The sequence below is a fragment of the Lepisma saccharinum genome, chromosome 4 (assembly GCF_977018435.1).
Source record: "Lepisma saccharinum chromosome 4, izLepSacc3.1, whole genome shotgun sequence".
Lineage (NCBI taxonomy): Eukaryota > Metazoa > Arthropoda > Insecta > Zygentoma > Lepismatidae > Lepisma > Lepisma saccharinum.
Window position 1 is genome coordinate 52488593 of NC_139232.1, and position 19799 is coordinate 52508391.

Consider the following 19799-nt stretch of genomic DNA (forward strand, 5'->3'; position numbering starts at 1 on the left):
CGACCATTTGTTTCGATGTGATTGGAGTGCGAACAACTTTGGTTGGATTGGGTTCATCTTGAAACACCCATACAGTCGACTGCTGTTTACGTTCCGGCTCATATGCATATATCCATGATTCGTCACCTGTTACAATCTTATATAAGTCTTTTGAAGCACCACGATTGTATTTATTGAGCATTTGCACCAATTGACGCGAGTGTCTTTTTGAGTTTTTGTCAAATTGTGTGGGATCCAATGAGAACATACCTTTCTCACAGCTAAATGATCATGTAATATTTTATATATGCTGGTGGAACTAATACCTATGGTTGCCTCAATCTCACGGTATGTCACATGACGATCTTGCAGTATTAGGTTTTCCACAGCATCAATGTTTTCTTGAACAACAACTGATTTTGGACGACCTTCACGAATCTCGTCGGTGAGCGAATGGCGGCCACGATTAAATTCATCTATACCAGCGTTTCACAGTGGCAGAGGATGGAGCTTCATCGCCAAATGTGGAAGTAAGTTGATCGATGCACTCGTCTTGATAATCCACGTCGAAAATCTTAAAAAATCATTGCACGAAAATGTTCACGAGTTAATTCCATTTTATTGTTGTCGCGCAATCTCCAGGGCAACATAAACAACACAAATCAAGCTATTGACAAAACATTTGAAGTACGTTATGGTCAATAATGCCAGACGATTCCGTGCAAACGTCAAATCGCGCCTAACTTCAATCAGTGTTGCCAAGGCTCAAAATATAAATAGTGGCCCTCGTATCATAAAAACAAGTAACTTTTCCCTATAAAGTTTACCTCGAAAGCGCTAAGTTTCTGCGCTATAAGCGCTAAAAATCTATCCTGTACGTATGCAACCCAACACAGCAAACACTTGCTCTGACATAACTACCAGGGGCATGTGGCAGGGTTGCCACTAGCGTTCTTCGTTAAGAGAGACGACTTGGAAACAACAACTTGGGAGTCTTGCCTGAGCAAAATCCAAAACATTAATGATACTTGCTATGTTGTAAGAAGCATTGACAGTATTTATAAACTGACCAAGACAAATAATGGGCAGTTTTTCTTGTATGAACGCATTGCTTGCATTATAGAATTATTTTCCTGTAGTTTACGGTTATCACAAGCATAAGAAAACAGTTTTTCTTTGTGACGTTTCAGGAGAACACACGCTCCTTTCATCAGACATTTATTTTCATTTTGACTAAAGATACAGTTATAACAATGGTTAGTAATTTTTAAACAAAAAGAATCTGTTATATAATGGATGTTGTCAATGTTACATTGTTGTAATATAGCAACTTAACTGTGAAAAAAAAAAAAAACAGTCTGTTTTATTTTTATTTAAATTATGAATCCAAAATATCATCAGGCAATTCAAATTCATCATTGTTTTCACAAAGTCTCTTGATGTTTTCTGTTACATTAAATTTTAAAGATGGTGGCTTACTCCATTTGTGAAAAAGAAAACTCCATACTGGATCTATGTTACCATTTTCATTATTTAATTTATTCCAGTGTTCTTCTGCAATGAACGAAGCTTCCCAGACATTCAACTCTGTGTTTCCCGTTAATCTTTTTAAAACCCTTCTCTTTTTAATCAAATGCTTCTCTTCGATGATATGAGTTGACAAACCTGTTCTTGGGTTTAGATTTATAATGTCCAAATCGTGTTCGTGCCATCTTATTGCCATTTTCCTTGCTGTTTGTCCCACATAATCTTTTGAACATGAACAACTTATATTATATATTCCTGTGGTTTCCACATCTGGTAGACAGTTTCTCATTTTGAATTCATTAAATGTACATTCCAAACTTCTTGGTGATTTAAAAACAATTTTGAAATTAAAACTTCTAAAAATTTTTGCAATTTTATGTGAGAATCCCTTGTGGAATGGAATGCACACAAATTTATTTTCAACAGATTTTTCATCTTTGTCTGTATTTCTCTTTTCCTTTAGTTTTCTTGCAACTTGTTTTTTGATTTGGTTTATTCTGTTAGTGTGAAAACCATTTTCTTTTGCTATATTAAAGAGCCTTTCTTCTTCATTTTTGATATCCTCATCATTAGAACATAGTCTTTGTGCTCTCAGGAAAAAATTTAAAAATATGTTATCCATTGTTATACGCGAATGTTCTGATTTGGCATGGATATATTTTTCCCCCGCTAATTTTTTCCTATGGACTGATGTTTGAATTGTTGAGTCAGTTGTCTTAATTTGCAGATCAAGGAAAGAAATTACATTGTTATTCATGGGTTCGCAAGTGAATTTTATGCGACGATGTGATTCATTTAATAATTTAAATACGTCCATGATGGTGTTCTCATTTTTAGCGATAATTAGCACATCATCTACATATCTGATGTAGAGTTTGATATCCGCACCTATCGCATTAACAATTGGAGATTCTATGTAATGAAGGAAAATGCTGGAGATGATTCCGGATACTGGGTTTCCCATTGATAGACCATTACTTTGCTCATATATTTTGCCATCAAATAGAAAGTAATTGTAATTTGCACATACAGTAAACCATCGAACCATTTCCCATGATTCTACTGGGTTAACCTTCATCTCAATAAGCTATCTGTGTAATGCATCTGTGGCACCTTCTATTGGGACACTAGGATATAAATTTTTCAACATCAAAACTTGCAATACGATACTCATTATTCCAAACAATATTTTTTAGTTTCTGTTTCACTTCAAATGCATTTTTAACACTGAATGGTGTTTGTTGTTTAATTATAGCAAGTCTTTCAACTAAATATTTGGATAGTTTGTATGCAGGATGTGTGAAAGTTGCAATGATGGGTCGTATTGGAGTTCCCGGTTTGTGAGTTTTTGGTAGTCCAAAGGCAATCGGCAGGGTTGAATTCTTGACAATGAGTTTTTTCTTCATTTCTCTTGGTATCGTGATACTGCTTTCAATTACTTTCTTTACCTCATTTATTATTTTAGTTATAGGGTTTCGAGAGGTTTCTGTGAAATTGTTTACTTTGAAACATTCTTCCATTTTTTCTTTATAGTCCTTAATTCGGATAAGGACAGGTTTATTTTCCTTGTCCGATTTTATTAAGAAAATGTCGTTTTCTTTCAACCAGATCTTGAAACTATGAACTTTTTTCCCCAACCTTATATGCCTCTTTCTCCCGTTCCGTGTATTTTGGACCTCTGTTATTTCTTCTGTTGTATTCAAAACTTAACCGTTCGTCAAGAGCATCATGTGTGAGACTTCGTAATTTTCTCTTTTCCTCCTCATCATCTAAGAAATTCAGTGCTTTCTCTATTGAAATCACAAAATCTTCCTTGTGTATATAAGCACTACCAACTGAAAATTTCATTCCGAATTGAAAAATTTCTATATACTCATCAGGTACCTCAATATCCGTAAGATTTATAAATAATCTGTTGTCAATGTTCTTAGTTTTTATTATACCAGTGACATTAACTGCTTCCCTTCTTTCATTTGTTGTTGTATATAACTTGTTCTTCTTGAATTAGCTGGTAGAATTTCCTATCAAGTCTCCTTTCTGAAAGCTTGATGTAGTGTTGTACAACTTGTTGTGTAGCTCTGTTTACTTTATCCCATATGAGTGGATGCAAGGAATTTGACAATGTTATGTGGAGATCATATGTCTTTCGAGAAAGGCTGTCAATTTTTTTTTTTTTTTTTCCAAACTTCTTGGTGATTTAAAAACAATTTTGAAATTAAAACTTCTAAAAATTTTTGCAATTTTATGTGAGAATCCCTTGTGGAATGGAATGCACACAAATTTATTTTCAACAGATTTTTCATCTTTGTCTGTATTTCTCTTTTCCTTTAGTTTTCTTGCAACTTGTTTTTTGATTTGGTTTATTCTGTTAGTGTGAAAACCATTTTCTTTTGCTATATTAAAGAGCCTTTCTTCTTCATTTTTGATATCCTCATCATTAGAACATAGTCTTTGTGCTCTCAGGAAAAAATTTAAAAATATGTTATCCATTGTTATACGCGAATGTTCTGATTTGGCATGGATATATTTTTCCCCCGCTAATTTTTTCCTATGGACTGATGTTTGAATTGTTGAGTCAGTTGTCTTAATTTGCAGATCAAGGAAAGAAATTACATTGTTATTCATGGGTTCGCAAGTGAATTTTATGCGACGATGTGATTCATTTAATAATTTAAATACGTCCATGATGGTGTTCTCATTTTTAGCGATAATTAGCACATCATCTACATATCTGATGTAGAGTTTGATATCCGCACCTATCGCATTAACAATTGGAGATTCTATGTAATGAAGGAAAATGCTGGAGATGATTCCGGATACTGGGTTTCCCATTGATAGACCATTACTTTGCTCATATATTTTGCCATCAAATAGAAAGTAATTGTAATTTGCACATACAGTAAACCATCGAACCATTTCCCATGATTCTACTGGGTTAACCTTCATCTCAATAAGCCATCTGTGTAATGCATCTGTGGCACCTTCTATTGGGACACTAGGATATAAATTTTCAACATCAAAACTTGCAATACGATACTCATTATTCCAAACAATATTTTTTAGTTTCTGTTTCACTTCAAATGCATTTTTAACACTGAATGGTGTTTGTTGTTTAATTATAGCCTTTCTCGAAAGACATATGATCTCCACATAACATTGTCAAATTCCTTGCATCCACTCATATGGGATAAAGTAAACAGAGCTACACAACAAGTTGTACAACACTACATCAAGCTTTCAGAAAGGAGACTTGATAGGAAATTCTACCAGCTAATTCAAGAAGAACAAGTTATATACAACAACAATGAAAGAAGGGAAGCAGTTAATGTCACTGGTATAATAAAAACTAAGAACATTGACAACAGATTATTTATAAATCTTACGGATATTGAGGTACCTGATGAGTATATAGAAATTTTTCAATTCGGAATGAAATTTTCAGTTGGTAGTGCTTATATACACAAGGAAGATTTTGTGATTTCAATAGAGAAAGCACTGAATTTCTTAGATGATGAGGAGGAAAAGAGAAAATTACGAAGTCTCACACATGATGCTCTTGACGAACGGTTAAGTTTTGAATACAACAGAAGAAATAACAGAGGTCCAAAATACACGGAACGGGAGAAAGAGGCATATAAGGTTGGGGAAAAAAGTTCATAGTTTCAAGATCTGGTTGAAAGAAAACGACATTTTCTTAATAAAATCGGACAAGGAAAATAAACCTGTCCTTATCCGAATTAAGGACTATAAAGAAAAAATGGAAGAATGTTTCAAAGTAAACAATTTCACAGAAACCTCTCGAAACCCTATAACTAAAATAATAAATGAGGTAAAGAAAGTAATTGAAAGCAGTATCACGATACCAAGAGAAATGAAGAAAAAACTCATTGTCAAGAATTCAACCCTGCCGATTGCCTTTGGACTACCAAAAACTCACAAACCGGGAACTCCAATACGACCCATCATTGCAACTTTCACACATCCTGCATACAAACTATCCAAATATTTAGTTGAAAGACTTGCTATAATTAAACAACAAACACCATTCAGTGTTAAAAATGCATTTGAAGTGAAACAGAAACTAAAAAATATTGTTTGGAATAATGAGTATCGTATTGCAAGTTTTGATGTTGAAAATTTATATCCTAGTGTCCCAATAGAAGGTGCCACAGATGCATTACACAGATGGCTTATTGAGATGAAGGTTAACCCAGTAGAATCATGGGAAATGGTTCGATGGTTTACTGTATGTGCAAATTACAATTACTTTCTATTTGATGGCAAAATATATGAGCAAAGTAATGGTCTATCAATGGGAAACCCAGTATCCGGAATCATCTCCAGCATTTTCCTTCATTACATAGAATCTCCAATTGTTAATGCGATAGGTGCGGATATCAAACTCTACATCAGATATGTAGATGATGTGCTAATTATCGCTAAAAATGAGAACACCATCATGGACGTATTTAAATTATTAAATGAATCACATCGTCGCATAAAATTCACTTGCGAACCCATGAATAACAATGTAATTTCTTTCCTTGATCTGCAAATTAAGACAACTGACTCAACAATTCAAACATCAGTCCATAGGAAAAAATTAGCGGGGGAAAAATATATCCATGCCAAATCAGAACATTCGCGTATAACAATGGATAACATATTTTTAAATTTTTTCCTGAGAGCACAAAGACTATGTTCTAATGATGAGGATATCAAAAATGAAGAAGAAAGGCTCTTTAATATAGCAAAAGAAAATGGTTTTCACACTAACAGAATAAACCAAATCAAAAAACAAGTTGCAAGAAAACTAAAGGAAAAGAGAAATACAGACAAAGATGAAAAATCTGTTGAAAATAAATTTGTGTGCATTCCATTCCACAAGGGATTCTCACATAAAATTGCAAAATTTTTTAGAAGTTTTAATTTCAAAATTGTTTTTAAATCACCAAGAAGTTTGGAATGTACATTTAATGAATTCAAAATGAGAAACTGTCTACCAGATGTGGAAACCACAGGAATATATAATATAAGTTGTTCATGTTCAAAAGATTATGTGGGACAAACAGCAAGGAAAATGGCAATAAGATGGCACGAACACGATTTGGACATTATAAATCTAAACCCAAGAACAGGTTTGTCAACTCATATCATCGAAGAGAAGCATTTGATTAAAAAGAGAAGGGTTTTAAAAAGATTAACGGGAAACACAGAGTTGAATGTCTGGGAAGCTTCGTTCATTGCAGAAGAACACTGGAATAAATTAAATAATGAAAATGGTAACATAGATCCAGTATGGAGTTTTCTTTTTCACAAATGGAGTAAGCCACCATCTTTAAAATTTAATGTAACAGAAAACATCAAGAGACTTTGTGAAAACAATGATGAATTTGAATTGCCTGATGATATTTTGGATTCATAATTTAAATAAAAATAAAACAGACTGTTTTTTTTTTTTTTCACAGTTAAGTTGCTATATTACAACAATGTAACATTGACAACATCCATTATATAACAGATTCTTTTTGTTTAAAAATTACTAACCATTGTTATAACTGTATCTTTAGTCAAAATGAAAATAAATGTCTGATGAAAGGAGCGTGTGTTCTCCTGAAACGTCACAAAGAAAAACTGTTTTCTTATGCTTGTGATAACCGTAAACTACAGGAAAATAAAAATAATGGGCAGACTGAAATTCAAGATTACTTACTCATTCTAAAATATATCCATAATTGATTGATTGATTTGGTTTATTTTAATTTGCTTTTCTGCCACCTTTGGCTAATCGCGAAGATGAGGATGATTGGATGAAATAACAAATGACACCAATGTTTAGGCCAGGATTTAAACCCGAGACACCTGTCGCCTTAGCGATCTTTGCTAACAACATCACCACGGAATGTTTTGCGTATCATGCAATATCAACAATTGCAATTGCAAGTGCGTCTGCCAATTATTTGTCTTGGTCAGTTTATAAATACTGTCAATGCTTCTTACAACATAGCAAGTATCATTAATGTTTTGGATTTTGCTCAGGCAAGACTCCCAAGTTGTTGTTTTCAAGTCGTCTCTCTTAACAAGAAACGCTAGTGGCAACGTGCCACGTGCCTCTGGTAGTTATGTCAAAGCAAGTGTTTGCTGTGTTGGGATGCATACATACAGGATAGATTTTAAGTGCTTATAGCGCAGCAACTAAGCGCTTTCGAGGTAAACTTTATAGGGAAAAGTTACTTGTTTTTATGATATCTACCAGCACCCAAGCGTTGTTGAAACAGTTTTGCGACACCCTGTATATACCATCAAAGCTGTTCAAGGTAGATTTTTATACACCCCCGAGAACGCTCCACCTCATCAATTAGAAATTCATGGGACATAGTAAGATATGACGACAAACACTATCCTGGTGCAGTTGCGAGAAAGGTTGCTGATGATTATGAGATATCTGTAATGGTGAAGGCTGGTGATATAAACTACTTGGCCGGCCCCAGTGGTGAAGTTGTTAGCACATCGCGCTACGACACCCTGGGTTCCGGGTTCCAATCCCATCTGGGCATGGGTGTTTGTGAGTGTCCATTCATAAATTCCATGATCTCCATCTTCGCAATTAGCTAAAAGTGGCAGAAAAACGAAATAAAATAAACCAAATCAAATGAAATCTGGAAGTGGCCTTTGAAGACTAATAAGTTAACGTACCCAACCTCTCATAGTTAATTACTGAAGACAGTTCAAGTTTCAAGATGTTATGCTTTGAAGTGTGATGCAAGGGACATGAAAACTATTTGCGCTGGTGTCTCAGTGGCTTGAATGAAACTGTAATAATTGCATCTCCAGTATTTCATGCTGTGTATTGAAAGTATATTTCAGTTTCGAAATGTTTTTCTAGAAAAAATTCTTTCTCCGCAAGAAAAAATTAATATTTTGCGTGATGCACGGGACAAGGCCACGGAGTACCTTAAAAATGCCAGTTCTGCAGTGTACTGAAAGACTAATTCGTTTATTTCCATATTCAATATGCAGCTAAGTAACCCTTTATTTGATAAATAGAAATAACTCAAATATGTTAAATATATACACTATGTTGCCATTTGTCACTGGACACCCCATACCAGTACGTTAATCCGGTCGCAGCACCACATCAGTATCGTGTAGGGCCACATTTCGCCGCAATGACATCCACAACCCATCGAGGAAGACTTTCCACCAATTTGCGATGTGTGTCGACGGGAATCTTGACCCATTCCTCCTGAAAATCGGCAAACTGTTCAGTGCTGATTTTTGGGTGGCATGGCTTGGCTCTGAAGCGGCCCTCCAACTTGTCCCAAAGGTGTTCAATGGGGTTGATATCTGGACTTTGGGCTGGCCAATCAATTTTTTGCACACCCATGTCCTCAAACCACGTGTTGATAATGCCTGCCATATGACATGGAGCATTGTCGTGCTGAAACAGTCATGGGCCAATACCGAATTGTTCCCACAATGTCGGTAGCGCAGAATTGTCCAGAACCTTTTGGTACGCATCAGCATTCATGTTTCCCCGAACTAAACAAGACTAAAACAAGAGGACCAAGACCATACCACGAAAAGCAGGACCACACCATGATGCCACCTCCATCAAATTTCACTGTGGGTACGATACAGTTCTGTAAACAGCGTTCACCGGGCATATACCACACCAACACACATCCATCGGACCGCCACATCTGGTAGCGCAATTCATCACTCCATAGGACAGATTTCCATTGTTCGAGAGTCCAATGGCGGCGTTCCTTGCACCACTGTAATCGACGGGTCGCATTTCGGGCTGTGATATGCAGCTTATGAACTGCTGCGCGACCATGAAAACCAAGTGTGACGATCTCCCGGCGGACAGTACGATCACTTGCAGCACTACTGGAAGCCGACTGAAACTCCTGTGCCACCATCTGTAATGTGCCTTCCGGTTTGACTTCACAACACATTTCAAGCATCGACAAGTCACAATCTGTTAATATTTTCAGTTTACTGGGTCTGGGTAGGCATGTCATGACCCCCTCTCGCTTCCACTTCACGATAACATTACTCACTGTCGACTGGGGTATCTAAAATTTGTTTGAAATCTCACGGGTAGAATGCCCAATGATGGCTCCAATGATGATCCCTCTTTCCGCCTCACTCAGTTCGCGTCGTCTGTGCATATTGACTGCTGTAGCTGGTATGAGTGTATTCTCAACCGGCAACGCCTTTTACAGGTTGTATGACATGTACAGATGATCCCAAACACTTTTTGAGGGGTGTCCAGTGATGAATGGCAACATAGTGTAAATCTATAAAAATATATCCGTACCTGAGGTAAAGGTTTAGAGTTTTTCGCATGTAAATTGACCTTCAACTTTACAGGTGTTTATTTTTTAATATTTTCTAATCATTTACCTGTTCATTTTGTTTTTCATGATGGTTTGGATTCTACTCTACCTAAATACCATGAATATAAAATTAATATTGCAACTTCGTTACTTGATATTCTGGTTTTACTTTTTCAGAGAATTGCCCATGTACATATATATATTTTTAATCTCATGCAGAAATCTCTTGTCCAGTTTTTTTTTATTGAATCTAGACTTTTTGATGTTTCATGAACATGAACAGCTAAGTTTCAATTTGCAAAAAGCACTAAATATCACAATATTTGCTCTGCAGACTTAACCTGCAGAAATCCAATTCTTTCATATCTGCAAACTCTTTAACTTTTTCGCTGGAAAACTATAGTGCAGATTAGAGTACTGCATCAGACCACTTTCGCTCATTCAAACTCATTCGAATCTTCCACACTCGAGCGTGCTACACTCTATCGTACCTTACTCATAGTGGAATGACTGGCAACGTTCCGTATTTCAGAGCCTAATGAGCAGCACTGTCAACCTAAAACCCATACATGGAAGGAAACCAATCTACGCAATTACAATTGTAAATCATAATTTCACATATTATTATGTAAGACTCAAATACTGCACATATGAAAGTATGCAATATCTATAGGTCGAAACGTAAAATGGATACACATGCTGACAGAGCTACCTAAGCAATTACAAATATCGTATCACAGTGCAAGAAGTACGTGTACATCATTGTTCACTTGCCGAAAAGGATAATCATATTCTGCGAAATAATAAAATGCAGTTATAACATTCAATCTAACATCATTTCAATGTGACAATAATCATAGAAACCTTAAATGTCAGCCTAAGTAGTTTCAGCCCATAATCATCTATTTCATTTTCACATTTTCATTGCAGATACATAAAATTGCACTTTAACATGGAGATGATGATTATGTTCTTATTTTTTTAAATTTCACTTTGTATTTTACTTCACGATCCATATTTGAGGACTCGCTACCAGAGACATATTACTAATAGGGTTCGAGAGTTCGTTGAATGTATTTCGGAAGTGGAAGAACTATCAATTGTGTGCCATTTGCCGCTCCAGCGAAAAACGCTCATTGCAGCACTCTAGTGCAGATAAAGACAGGGAACAAAAAATTAAGAGAATATAAAAAGGAACACAATCTAATTAGTACACATGGATTAAGTTAATTTACTACAATACTGTCTGCAACATCTGACACATTTCTTGTATCAACCACTAATATTACAACTCTCTAAAATGCGACAATGAATTTCTCTCTGTTGGGCAACTTGTACATTCTTTTTTTTACAGTAGGCAAGACTAATTTCACCAGGTTGTGAGAATAGCACAAAGGGCTATTTTCACCAGGTCTTCACTACTGTAGAAAGCTACTAACACCTGCAAACACCTACATCAACTACTGTACTTTCTATATTCACAAGGTCGCTTTGTTATGGCTATGGAATATACAATATCTTGTAAACATTCAATTAAAATGACACGCTGCAATTGTAAATTTCTCATCTGGATCAAGGTTTGTTATCTTTAAAACAACTTATTTTAAGAAATTAAAACATACATTCTTTATACATTGATGCTGCAGTGCAGTGGTCACAATGGTGTACATGTATGCTGACTTTGTTGTTTCTTTGGCACCGCATGGATGTCATTTACAGACCTTCAACCAGCTCTGTGTGTATATTTTTTAAGAAAATTGAGAAGACAATTGCATGTGAAACATGGTCTGTAATCGATTTCTTGAGTGCGAGGAACATGAAACTGGTTGAAATGTATTGTCAATTTGTGAGCTGCACGGAGAACATACACAGTCCGACAAGTAATAAGACTGATTTTATATTGTCCCATGTGTGTATTCTATCTGTGAAGTAGCACGTTCATGATCTAGTGTGGTCTATAATCCACAACCTGGCAACAATTCATGAACTTGCGATGGGCAAGCTGGGAATTTTGCTGCCATGTCGTGAAGGAGGTTGAAGGGTGTTGTCACATAATAGCTATGGAGCAGCGAGTGACCATCAAGTTACATGAAAGACATTCTGAAAACTGCTTGTGGGAATAAAAATTTCTTTAATTCTATAGTTGTGGAGGACAAAACAGAGCATTTTCACTATGGTTCTTGTACGACCTGACAAATCCCAGTATAGAAGAAAATGCAGCTCGAAAAATCAAAGGTGAAGACAATATTGTGGTTTTTATTTTACAACAGCAAAGGCATTTTTCATAATGTACAGGGTAAGTAAAAATGAATGAAACAACTTTATAGTTATTATGACATAACTTTTTACGATAGAAAATCAAACAGGCATCAACAGAAAGAAAAACTGTAGAAGTTTTATTCCCACTTGGAGCTCTTATGCAGCTTTGCCATTCCTCCGACAGGATCGCTAGTGTGGCAAAATGGCGAGTGACCAGTTTGTTAGAGTAAGCAAAGTCTGAGTCGATCTCAATGGTGCAAAGTCATTTCTGCATATGTTTCGGTGGTAATCCACCACAATGGAAGAACATATGGCTTTCTGGGGCAGTTGCAGCTCATGACTTGCACTGTGAGTGAATTTTCGTGGACCTCTTGTGAAAGGTTCCCTAATTCTGTTCGCTGACTCATAGGATACATGTACCTGCCCAATGCTCTTCCCTTTACCCACAGACTATAGTATCTTCAAATCGTTTGTACTGATGGTTCATCCATAATGGTGGTTTACTATCAAAACACATGCGGAAATGTATTTTCGCCATTGTGATCGTTAACTCGAACACACAATACGTCTTCTGGTGGTCACTCGCCATTTTGCCACATTAGCAATTCTGTCTGAGGAATGGCAAAGCAGCATAAGAGCGCCAAGAGGTAATAAAACTTCCACAGTTCTTCTCCATATTGCCGCCTTGTTTGATTTTCTATCGTAAATAGTTACGTCATAATAATTGTATAAGATTGTTTCATTCTTTTTTACTTACCCTAATTTGTTACAGAGGATGAAACTGTAATTGGCTGTTGCTATCGTAGTGCTCTGAATGATTATGAAGGAGAACTGACCCTCTCTGAGCTCAGTTTTCTGACGCAGGCAGTTGATTCCTGCTCCACGATAAACCACGGTGCCTGGGAGCAGTGTTTGTCTGGGTATTCCTGGTCCAAAAACAAGTGAATGTATTGAAATCTTCCTCTCAACTCTTCGGATTTATCCCCGTGATTATTTTCTGTTCCCGAAAGTGAAGCTGCTGCTGAAATTACGAACTTTTAATGAGCACAGGACCATCCAACAGGATGTAACGTCCAATCTTCAAGACATACCACATGAAGACTTGCAGATGTCGTATCGATCATTGGTCAACCGTGCCAATTGCTGTATTGATGCAGGAGGGATGTAGTTTGAGTAATAAACAGGCAATGTTCAATTATTTTGTTTCCTTTCACAATATAAAATCAATCTCATTATTTAATTGTCGGACTATGTACCATAAGTGATTCAACCTATTGAAGATGGGTGCAACTATTCAATGAAGGATGAGGAAATGTGACTGATTAATTGCAGAGGCCAACTGCCAGTGGTGATTGAACATGCCGCTGAATAGAAGATTACAGGTTGGTCACTTTTGCTGCATTTTCAAATACTGTGTGTATGCTGGTCCCGAAGATGCTTGCAGAATAACACAAAGTGGAACAGCGGGCCAGTGCTTTGGCCCTTCTGACAAGATATATTGAGTGAGGTGATGACTTCTTCAGCAATGTAAACACAGGTGAGGAGCCATGGGTGTAGTAGCATGCAACTCTGGAATCAAAGCAGCAATCCATGTAGTGGAGATCCAACTTCATGAACAAGATAAAGTTCATAAAAACTATTTCACATGTAGTGTGTTTTAGGACAGAAAAGGGATTCTTGCCTCAAGGCTTCACCATCAATGCAGGTGTCTATTTCAACATGCTTTAAAAAATTGCATCATGGGACAGGATAAGCAATATGACATGCACAGCCAGGATACTGTGATGATTCATGACACGTTTCTCACTATTCCATTAATCTCTACACCAAATGCCCACACTACTTCCACATAACATTTGACTACAAACAATACGATCATCCCCCGACAGTTTAGTTATTTTCATGTGTTCCTGTATCCGAAATCCTTCTTTGTTGGCTCATGGTTCCATGACAAAAACAATGTCAAAGAAGCAATTTCGACGTGGGTTGCATCCTAGGCAGCATTAGTCTATGGTGAAGGGATACAAAACCTGGTGCGCCGCCCTACCTATGTCAAAATGTAGTATATGATATGTACATCGAATAACAATCTAAATGGATCGTAAATATATTCTAGTTTTTCTTAGTCCATTAGAATTTACTTTCTGTATAATCCTGATATTTATGATAGTGTTAATATGTTTTAAAGAGTTTTTTAATCAGGCCTGGTAAGTTTGCAAGCTTATATCCTGCACATTCGTAGTTTAAAATTGGGTAAAAATAGATCAAAAGATCAGCCTTGTTTAAAAAAAAAAGGTAAAGGTTCGGTATATCGGAGACACATTTCTTCATTTTTACACAATAAACTACTTACGGAAATAAGTTTCTGCAAGCTTTCCAACAACGTAGAGGTTTTTTTTTCGTGGAATATATTTGACCGGGAAATCCTGTATTTTTCAAGAGAAATAACTCACCGACGCACAATTGACATTGCTTTCGCTACATGAACTGCATGCTGCGTACGTTTGATAACGTAAGTCCCTGTCAGTGTTTCAAACCCCCCCTTTTTTCACTATACTTGCCTAACCAAACCTAACCTTATCGGAAATGGTTTGTGGGGCTATTCCGCAATGCACACTTGGTAAGTACGAACCATGCAAAACACAAAATATCCTATTTTAATGTGTCTCCGATATACCAAACTTTTACCAAAAAAAAACAAAAAAAACAACTTCAAATTAAGTGTCATCAATACCTTTGCCAATTCACTAATGACCCAAGCATGAGTGAAGATTATGTGAACATCTGCCACGAATACAACTTTTTCCTCTGTGGACCACGATCTAGAGCAGGCATGTCAAACACGCGGCCCGCGGGCCGCATGAGGCCCTCGATATATTTTTGTGCGGCCCCTTTGCTATTACCTGTTTTTAAATAATAGAGCCTTCAGATGTAGTAGTTGCTAAAATTTCTGTGTTATTATATAAGACGATGTGAAATTTCACACGTTTTCCTCTTGGACAGGATATACCCGTCGGTAGGTGAAAAAAGGTGGTCGTGTTGCATTATTGGGGTGGTTGACGAATGTAGTGATTACAGTTGTTTAGAGTCCAAGGCTAAGTCGTCTGCCTGCGCAGTTGAACAAGCTGCCTTCGCCCGAAAACCTACTAAAGTAGCTCAAGAAAGCAAAGCTGCAGTACGCGTAAGCTACGCATTGTCGGAGTTGATAGCTAAACAGTCAAAACCTTTTGCCGAAGGCGAGTTTATTAAACGGAAATAGTTAATCCCGCAAGTGTAAAAGCTTTTCAAGGCATTTCAGTATCCCGCAACACGGTTGCTGAAAGAGTAACCGTACTGGCCTGTGATTTGAGTGATCAAATTAAAACAAAAGTGTCAAATTTCATTGCTTATTCCATCGCTTGTGATGATAGTACAGACATCGGTGGTATAGCTCACTTAGCTGTGTTTCTTCGTGCTTGTGATGAGGAGTTCAACATTTTCGAGGAGCTATTGGACATTGTACCGTTGCATGACACAACTACCGGTGAGGATATATTTATTGCTGTTCGTAAACTTTTGCGAAAGTATGATGTACCTCTGTCAAAGTTATCCTGTGTAGCTACGGATGGTGCCCCTTCAATGACGGGAAAAAAACAATGGTTTTGTGACAAAACTGCAAAACGAATTTCGTGAAACCTGCGATAAACACATGTTCCATCATGTGCATTGCATTATTCACCAAGAGGTCTTGTGTTCAAAAGTAATCAACATGGAAAGTGTGATGAAGCCTGTGAAAAAAGCTATCAACTTCATAAGATCCCGTGGCTTAAACCAGCGACAATTTTCTGCTTTCTTAGCAGATTTAGAAAGCGAATATTCTGGAGTGCCCCACTACACAGAAGTGCGCTGGCTATCGTGTTCTAAGGTTCTTGAAAGATTCTGGAACTTCAAAGATGAAATATTCGAATTTTTGGAAATGAAGGAACAAGACACCAGCCTTTTTTCGCAACCAACGTGGTTACAAGATCTTTCCTTTCTTGTTGATATAACGAAACACTTGTGAGATTTAAATTTGAAACTGCAAGGAAAAGATCAAATAATCACCAACATGAACAAGTCAAAACATTCGAGCGTAAGTTATTGCTTTGGGAGAAACAGTTAAGAAACAAAGACTTGACGCACTTTCCAATTTGTTCTAAATACAGATCAAGTTCAAAGGACCCTGTTTTGTACAAAAAGTACGCCGAAAAAATTCAGGTTTTGAATACTGAATTCGGGAAAAGGTTCCACGATGTTCGTTCTTTCGAAGACCAGATCTCCCTTTTTTCAGCCCTGTTTACGACTGACGTAGAAAAAGTATCAGCACATTTGCAGATGGAAGTAATTGAAATTCAGTGCGACTCAACTTTGAAACAAAAGTACAGCGAAGTGGGCATCCCTGACTTCTACAAGTACTTGCCTGCACGTTTTCCAGAAACCCGCAAATTTGGGTGTGAAATAATTTCCATGTTCGGTAGCACTTACCAGTGTGAAAAACTTTTCTCACTCGCGAAAGGAAACAAGTCACCAACGAGATCCAGATTATCAGACGTTCATCTTAGCTGCGTTCTGAAAGTAGCTGCTTTGAATAAGATGTCTCCTGATATTGATAAGTTGGTGGCAGAAAAAAGATGCCAGCTGTCAGGCAAGAAGCAATGATCAAGTTTCATTGAATGTTCAATATACTTTATTAAGTGTTATGTTAGTCATTCTTTAAAATAAAGTATTAAAGATAATTTATTTTTTCCCTTACGGCCCGCCCTATCTAACACTACTGACTATTTGGCCCAGTTCATATTTTGAGTTTGACATGCCTGATCTAGAGAATGCATAAAACAATACTGCGATCAATAAGTAACACTTAATCATGAATGGTTGGAAACGTGACGATCAGATTGAAAGTTTATAAGTACTAACTGCTTTGCAATAATACATCCGAGTGAATGATATTATTACGTCCACATTTTTTGCTGAAGACTACTCGGGACTGGACCTACAGTTTAAAGTGGAATCCTAATCACTGTGAAATGTGCCTCCACTGGTATTCAAACTGTTTAATTACAAGGCAAGTGTCACCACTACGCTAGCAAAGTTTCTGCAATTTATTCATAAGCAAAACATTCGGTAACAGTTCGTTATATCAGAGACACATTTCTTCATTTTTACAGAAGAAACTACTTACGGAAACGAGTTTCTCCAAGCTTTCAAACGTTCATGGAGGCATTTTCTTTCATCGTGGAATCTATTTGACCGGCAAATCATATATTTTTCAAGAGAAATATGCCACTGGTGCACAATTGCCATGCTTCCTGTACGTGCACACTGTCAGTGTTTCAAACACATTTTTTTTACTATGCTTGCCTAACCTGGTAACAGTTAGGTATAGTGAAAACACATTTCTGCAAATTTACAGGAGAAATGACGGGAAAGTACTTATGGAATTGAGTTCCTGTGGACTTTTGGAAGCTGGGAATAGTGTTTTTTTTCCATTCGTGCAACTTATTCGGCCGGTAAATAATGTAATTTTTAGACACTAATGTATCTCCGTTGCACGATAGCTCGTGCCACCATTACAGTAGACTACGTGAATCAAATGTTCCATGCGTTTGAATATGTAACCCCGTGTCAGTGCAGCAACCACGTGGTAGTTTTACCAGATGACGTGTGAGCTGGGTTTTTTTCCAATTTAATTTTCTATGTTTGCCTAACCTAACTGAACCTAACCTTCTCTGAATGGTTTGTGGATCAATGTTAGCCTAAAAACCATCATTTTTCGGTTAATAAGTGTTCGTGTAGCAACCACGCAGTAGTTTTACAAGATGATGTGTGAGCTGTTTTTTTTCCAATTTAATTTTCTGTTTGCCTAACCTAACCTTCCGTGAATGGTTTGTGGATCAATTTTTGCTTAAAAAATTGTTGTGAATAATTTGTGTGGAATTTTTCGGTTCATAAGTTTAAATACACTGCATATGAGCTGACGATAGACAACGTGAGTCAAGATTTGACCCCCATATTGTGTGTAACGAAAGCGAATTAGCAACGACCAATAAATACTTGTAATGTGAAAAATTACGCTTTTTTCAGCGAAAAAACATGATCCCAAGTTGAAAAATGTTCCGCTATGCATATAAGGTAAGTACAAATGTAGATAATTCGAAAATAAAAGTTAAATGTGTTTTCACTATATCTAACTGGTACCCCTAACCCAACCTAACCTAACCTTATGCAAATGGTTCGTGGGGCTATCCGTCGGCTACCTGTGCATAATGTATAATTTCCACCGGTGACGAACACAATAGTAGGTATTTTTGGTGAAGAAGGTTGAAACACTGCATACCCACAACTTCAGTCAAGATGTTTCCGCCATATTGTGTGTTCCGGAAGCGAAGAAAGGAATTAAAATCACTCTGTAAGTGAAAAATTGTGTTTGTTTTCGTGTAAAAAGCATAATGGCACCTTGAACTATGTTCCACAATACACAATTGATAAGTACGAACCATGCGAAACACAAAATATCCGATTTGAATGTGTCTGGTATAACGAACTGTTACCTTCTTCCATCATTCATTCTTACTTTGCAAATTACTTCTTTTGTTACGTCAAAACAACACGAAATGACAAGAGATACGTAATACGCAAATGAATACATTTGTTTACGTTCCTTCATTACAATCGACTTAAGCACACAAAAAAATTTCTCTTTATTAGTCTCAAACAATCTTTTATTTTCAGTCACTTACTGATGCAATTATATCTACTTTCGGTTATAAACTGCATGCGTACAAAATTTGAACACATTGCACAGCAATCATGGACGGAAGAAAACTACTTCCACATTGACAGACCAACAAACTGCATTCTCATGTTTGAAACGTAAGTAGTTTTTACGATCTACAGACAGTGTGGTGAATTAGTTATATCAATTACCTTCTTAGCATCATCAGCCATAGTACATAAAGTAGTTCACAAAAGAATAACTTGCAGCTACGAGTCCTTGTAAACTTCAACGTGCAACTGCTGCAGGAACAATCTACACAATAAGTCAAAATATAGTCTTTATGTACGAAACTTTCACGACTTGTACTGAATGTTAGTGATTTTAACAATGTTTAAAAGATTTTGCTTTTACTTCACTCAGTATAAATTCACAATTTGTAAAAATTAGGCACTAACTTCAAATTTCACAACGTTATAAAATAATTGAAAATATACTAGTATATACAACATGTTTGTTCTAAATTATAAATAGCGTTTTTAATTAATACTAAAGCAAAATATTTCGTATGTGTTGAGATCTTACGTATTTCGCTCTATTTGCAGTGCACAAATAAATAATATTGACGCGAATAGTTTTCCAGGATCTTCGAACTTGATGTATAAAAATAAAGACTCAGTTATGTTACACCAGGAAAAAAGGGCCGATTGAGAAAAACAACAATTTATTTGTCAATTCAATTTGCTTCTTGAAATACTTGCAAATATGCTTATGACACAGTCCTGCTTCCGACAATATTATTGAACATTGGCGGTTTAGCAGGGGCACATGGGCGCGTGCCCCCACCAAAGCCATGACTACAAACACACACTAGAGACTACATATTTCGAAAAGTGGTTGCATCGTTATATTCCAAAGAATGTTCAAACAACATGAAATGAAATCCCTTAACAATA

At 36.6% G+C, this 19799-nt stretch overlaps 1 protein-coding gene across 2 annotated transcripts in view; it reads right to left on the reverse strand.

Moving 5' to 3' along the window:
• Nucleotides 1–19333, reverse strand: part of REG (proteasome regulator gamma) — a 57662-nt gene extending 38329 nt beyond the window's left edge. For both annotated transcript variants that reach the window (XM_083120497.1, XM_083120496.1), the window contains exon 1: nt 19056–19333. In XM_083120497.1, the coding sequence (XP_082976623.1) occupies nt 19056–19076 (21 nt within the window). In that variant the 5' untranslated portion in view covers nt 19077–19333. The remainder of the gene's footprint in view (nt 1–19055) is intronic.
• Between the last annotated feature and the right edge of the window lie 466 nt (nt 19334–19799).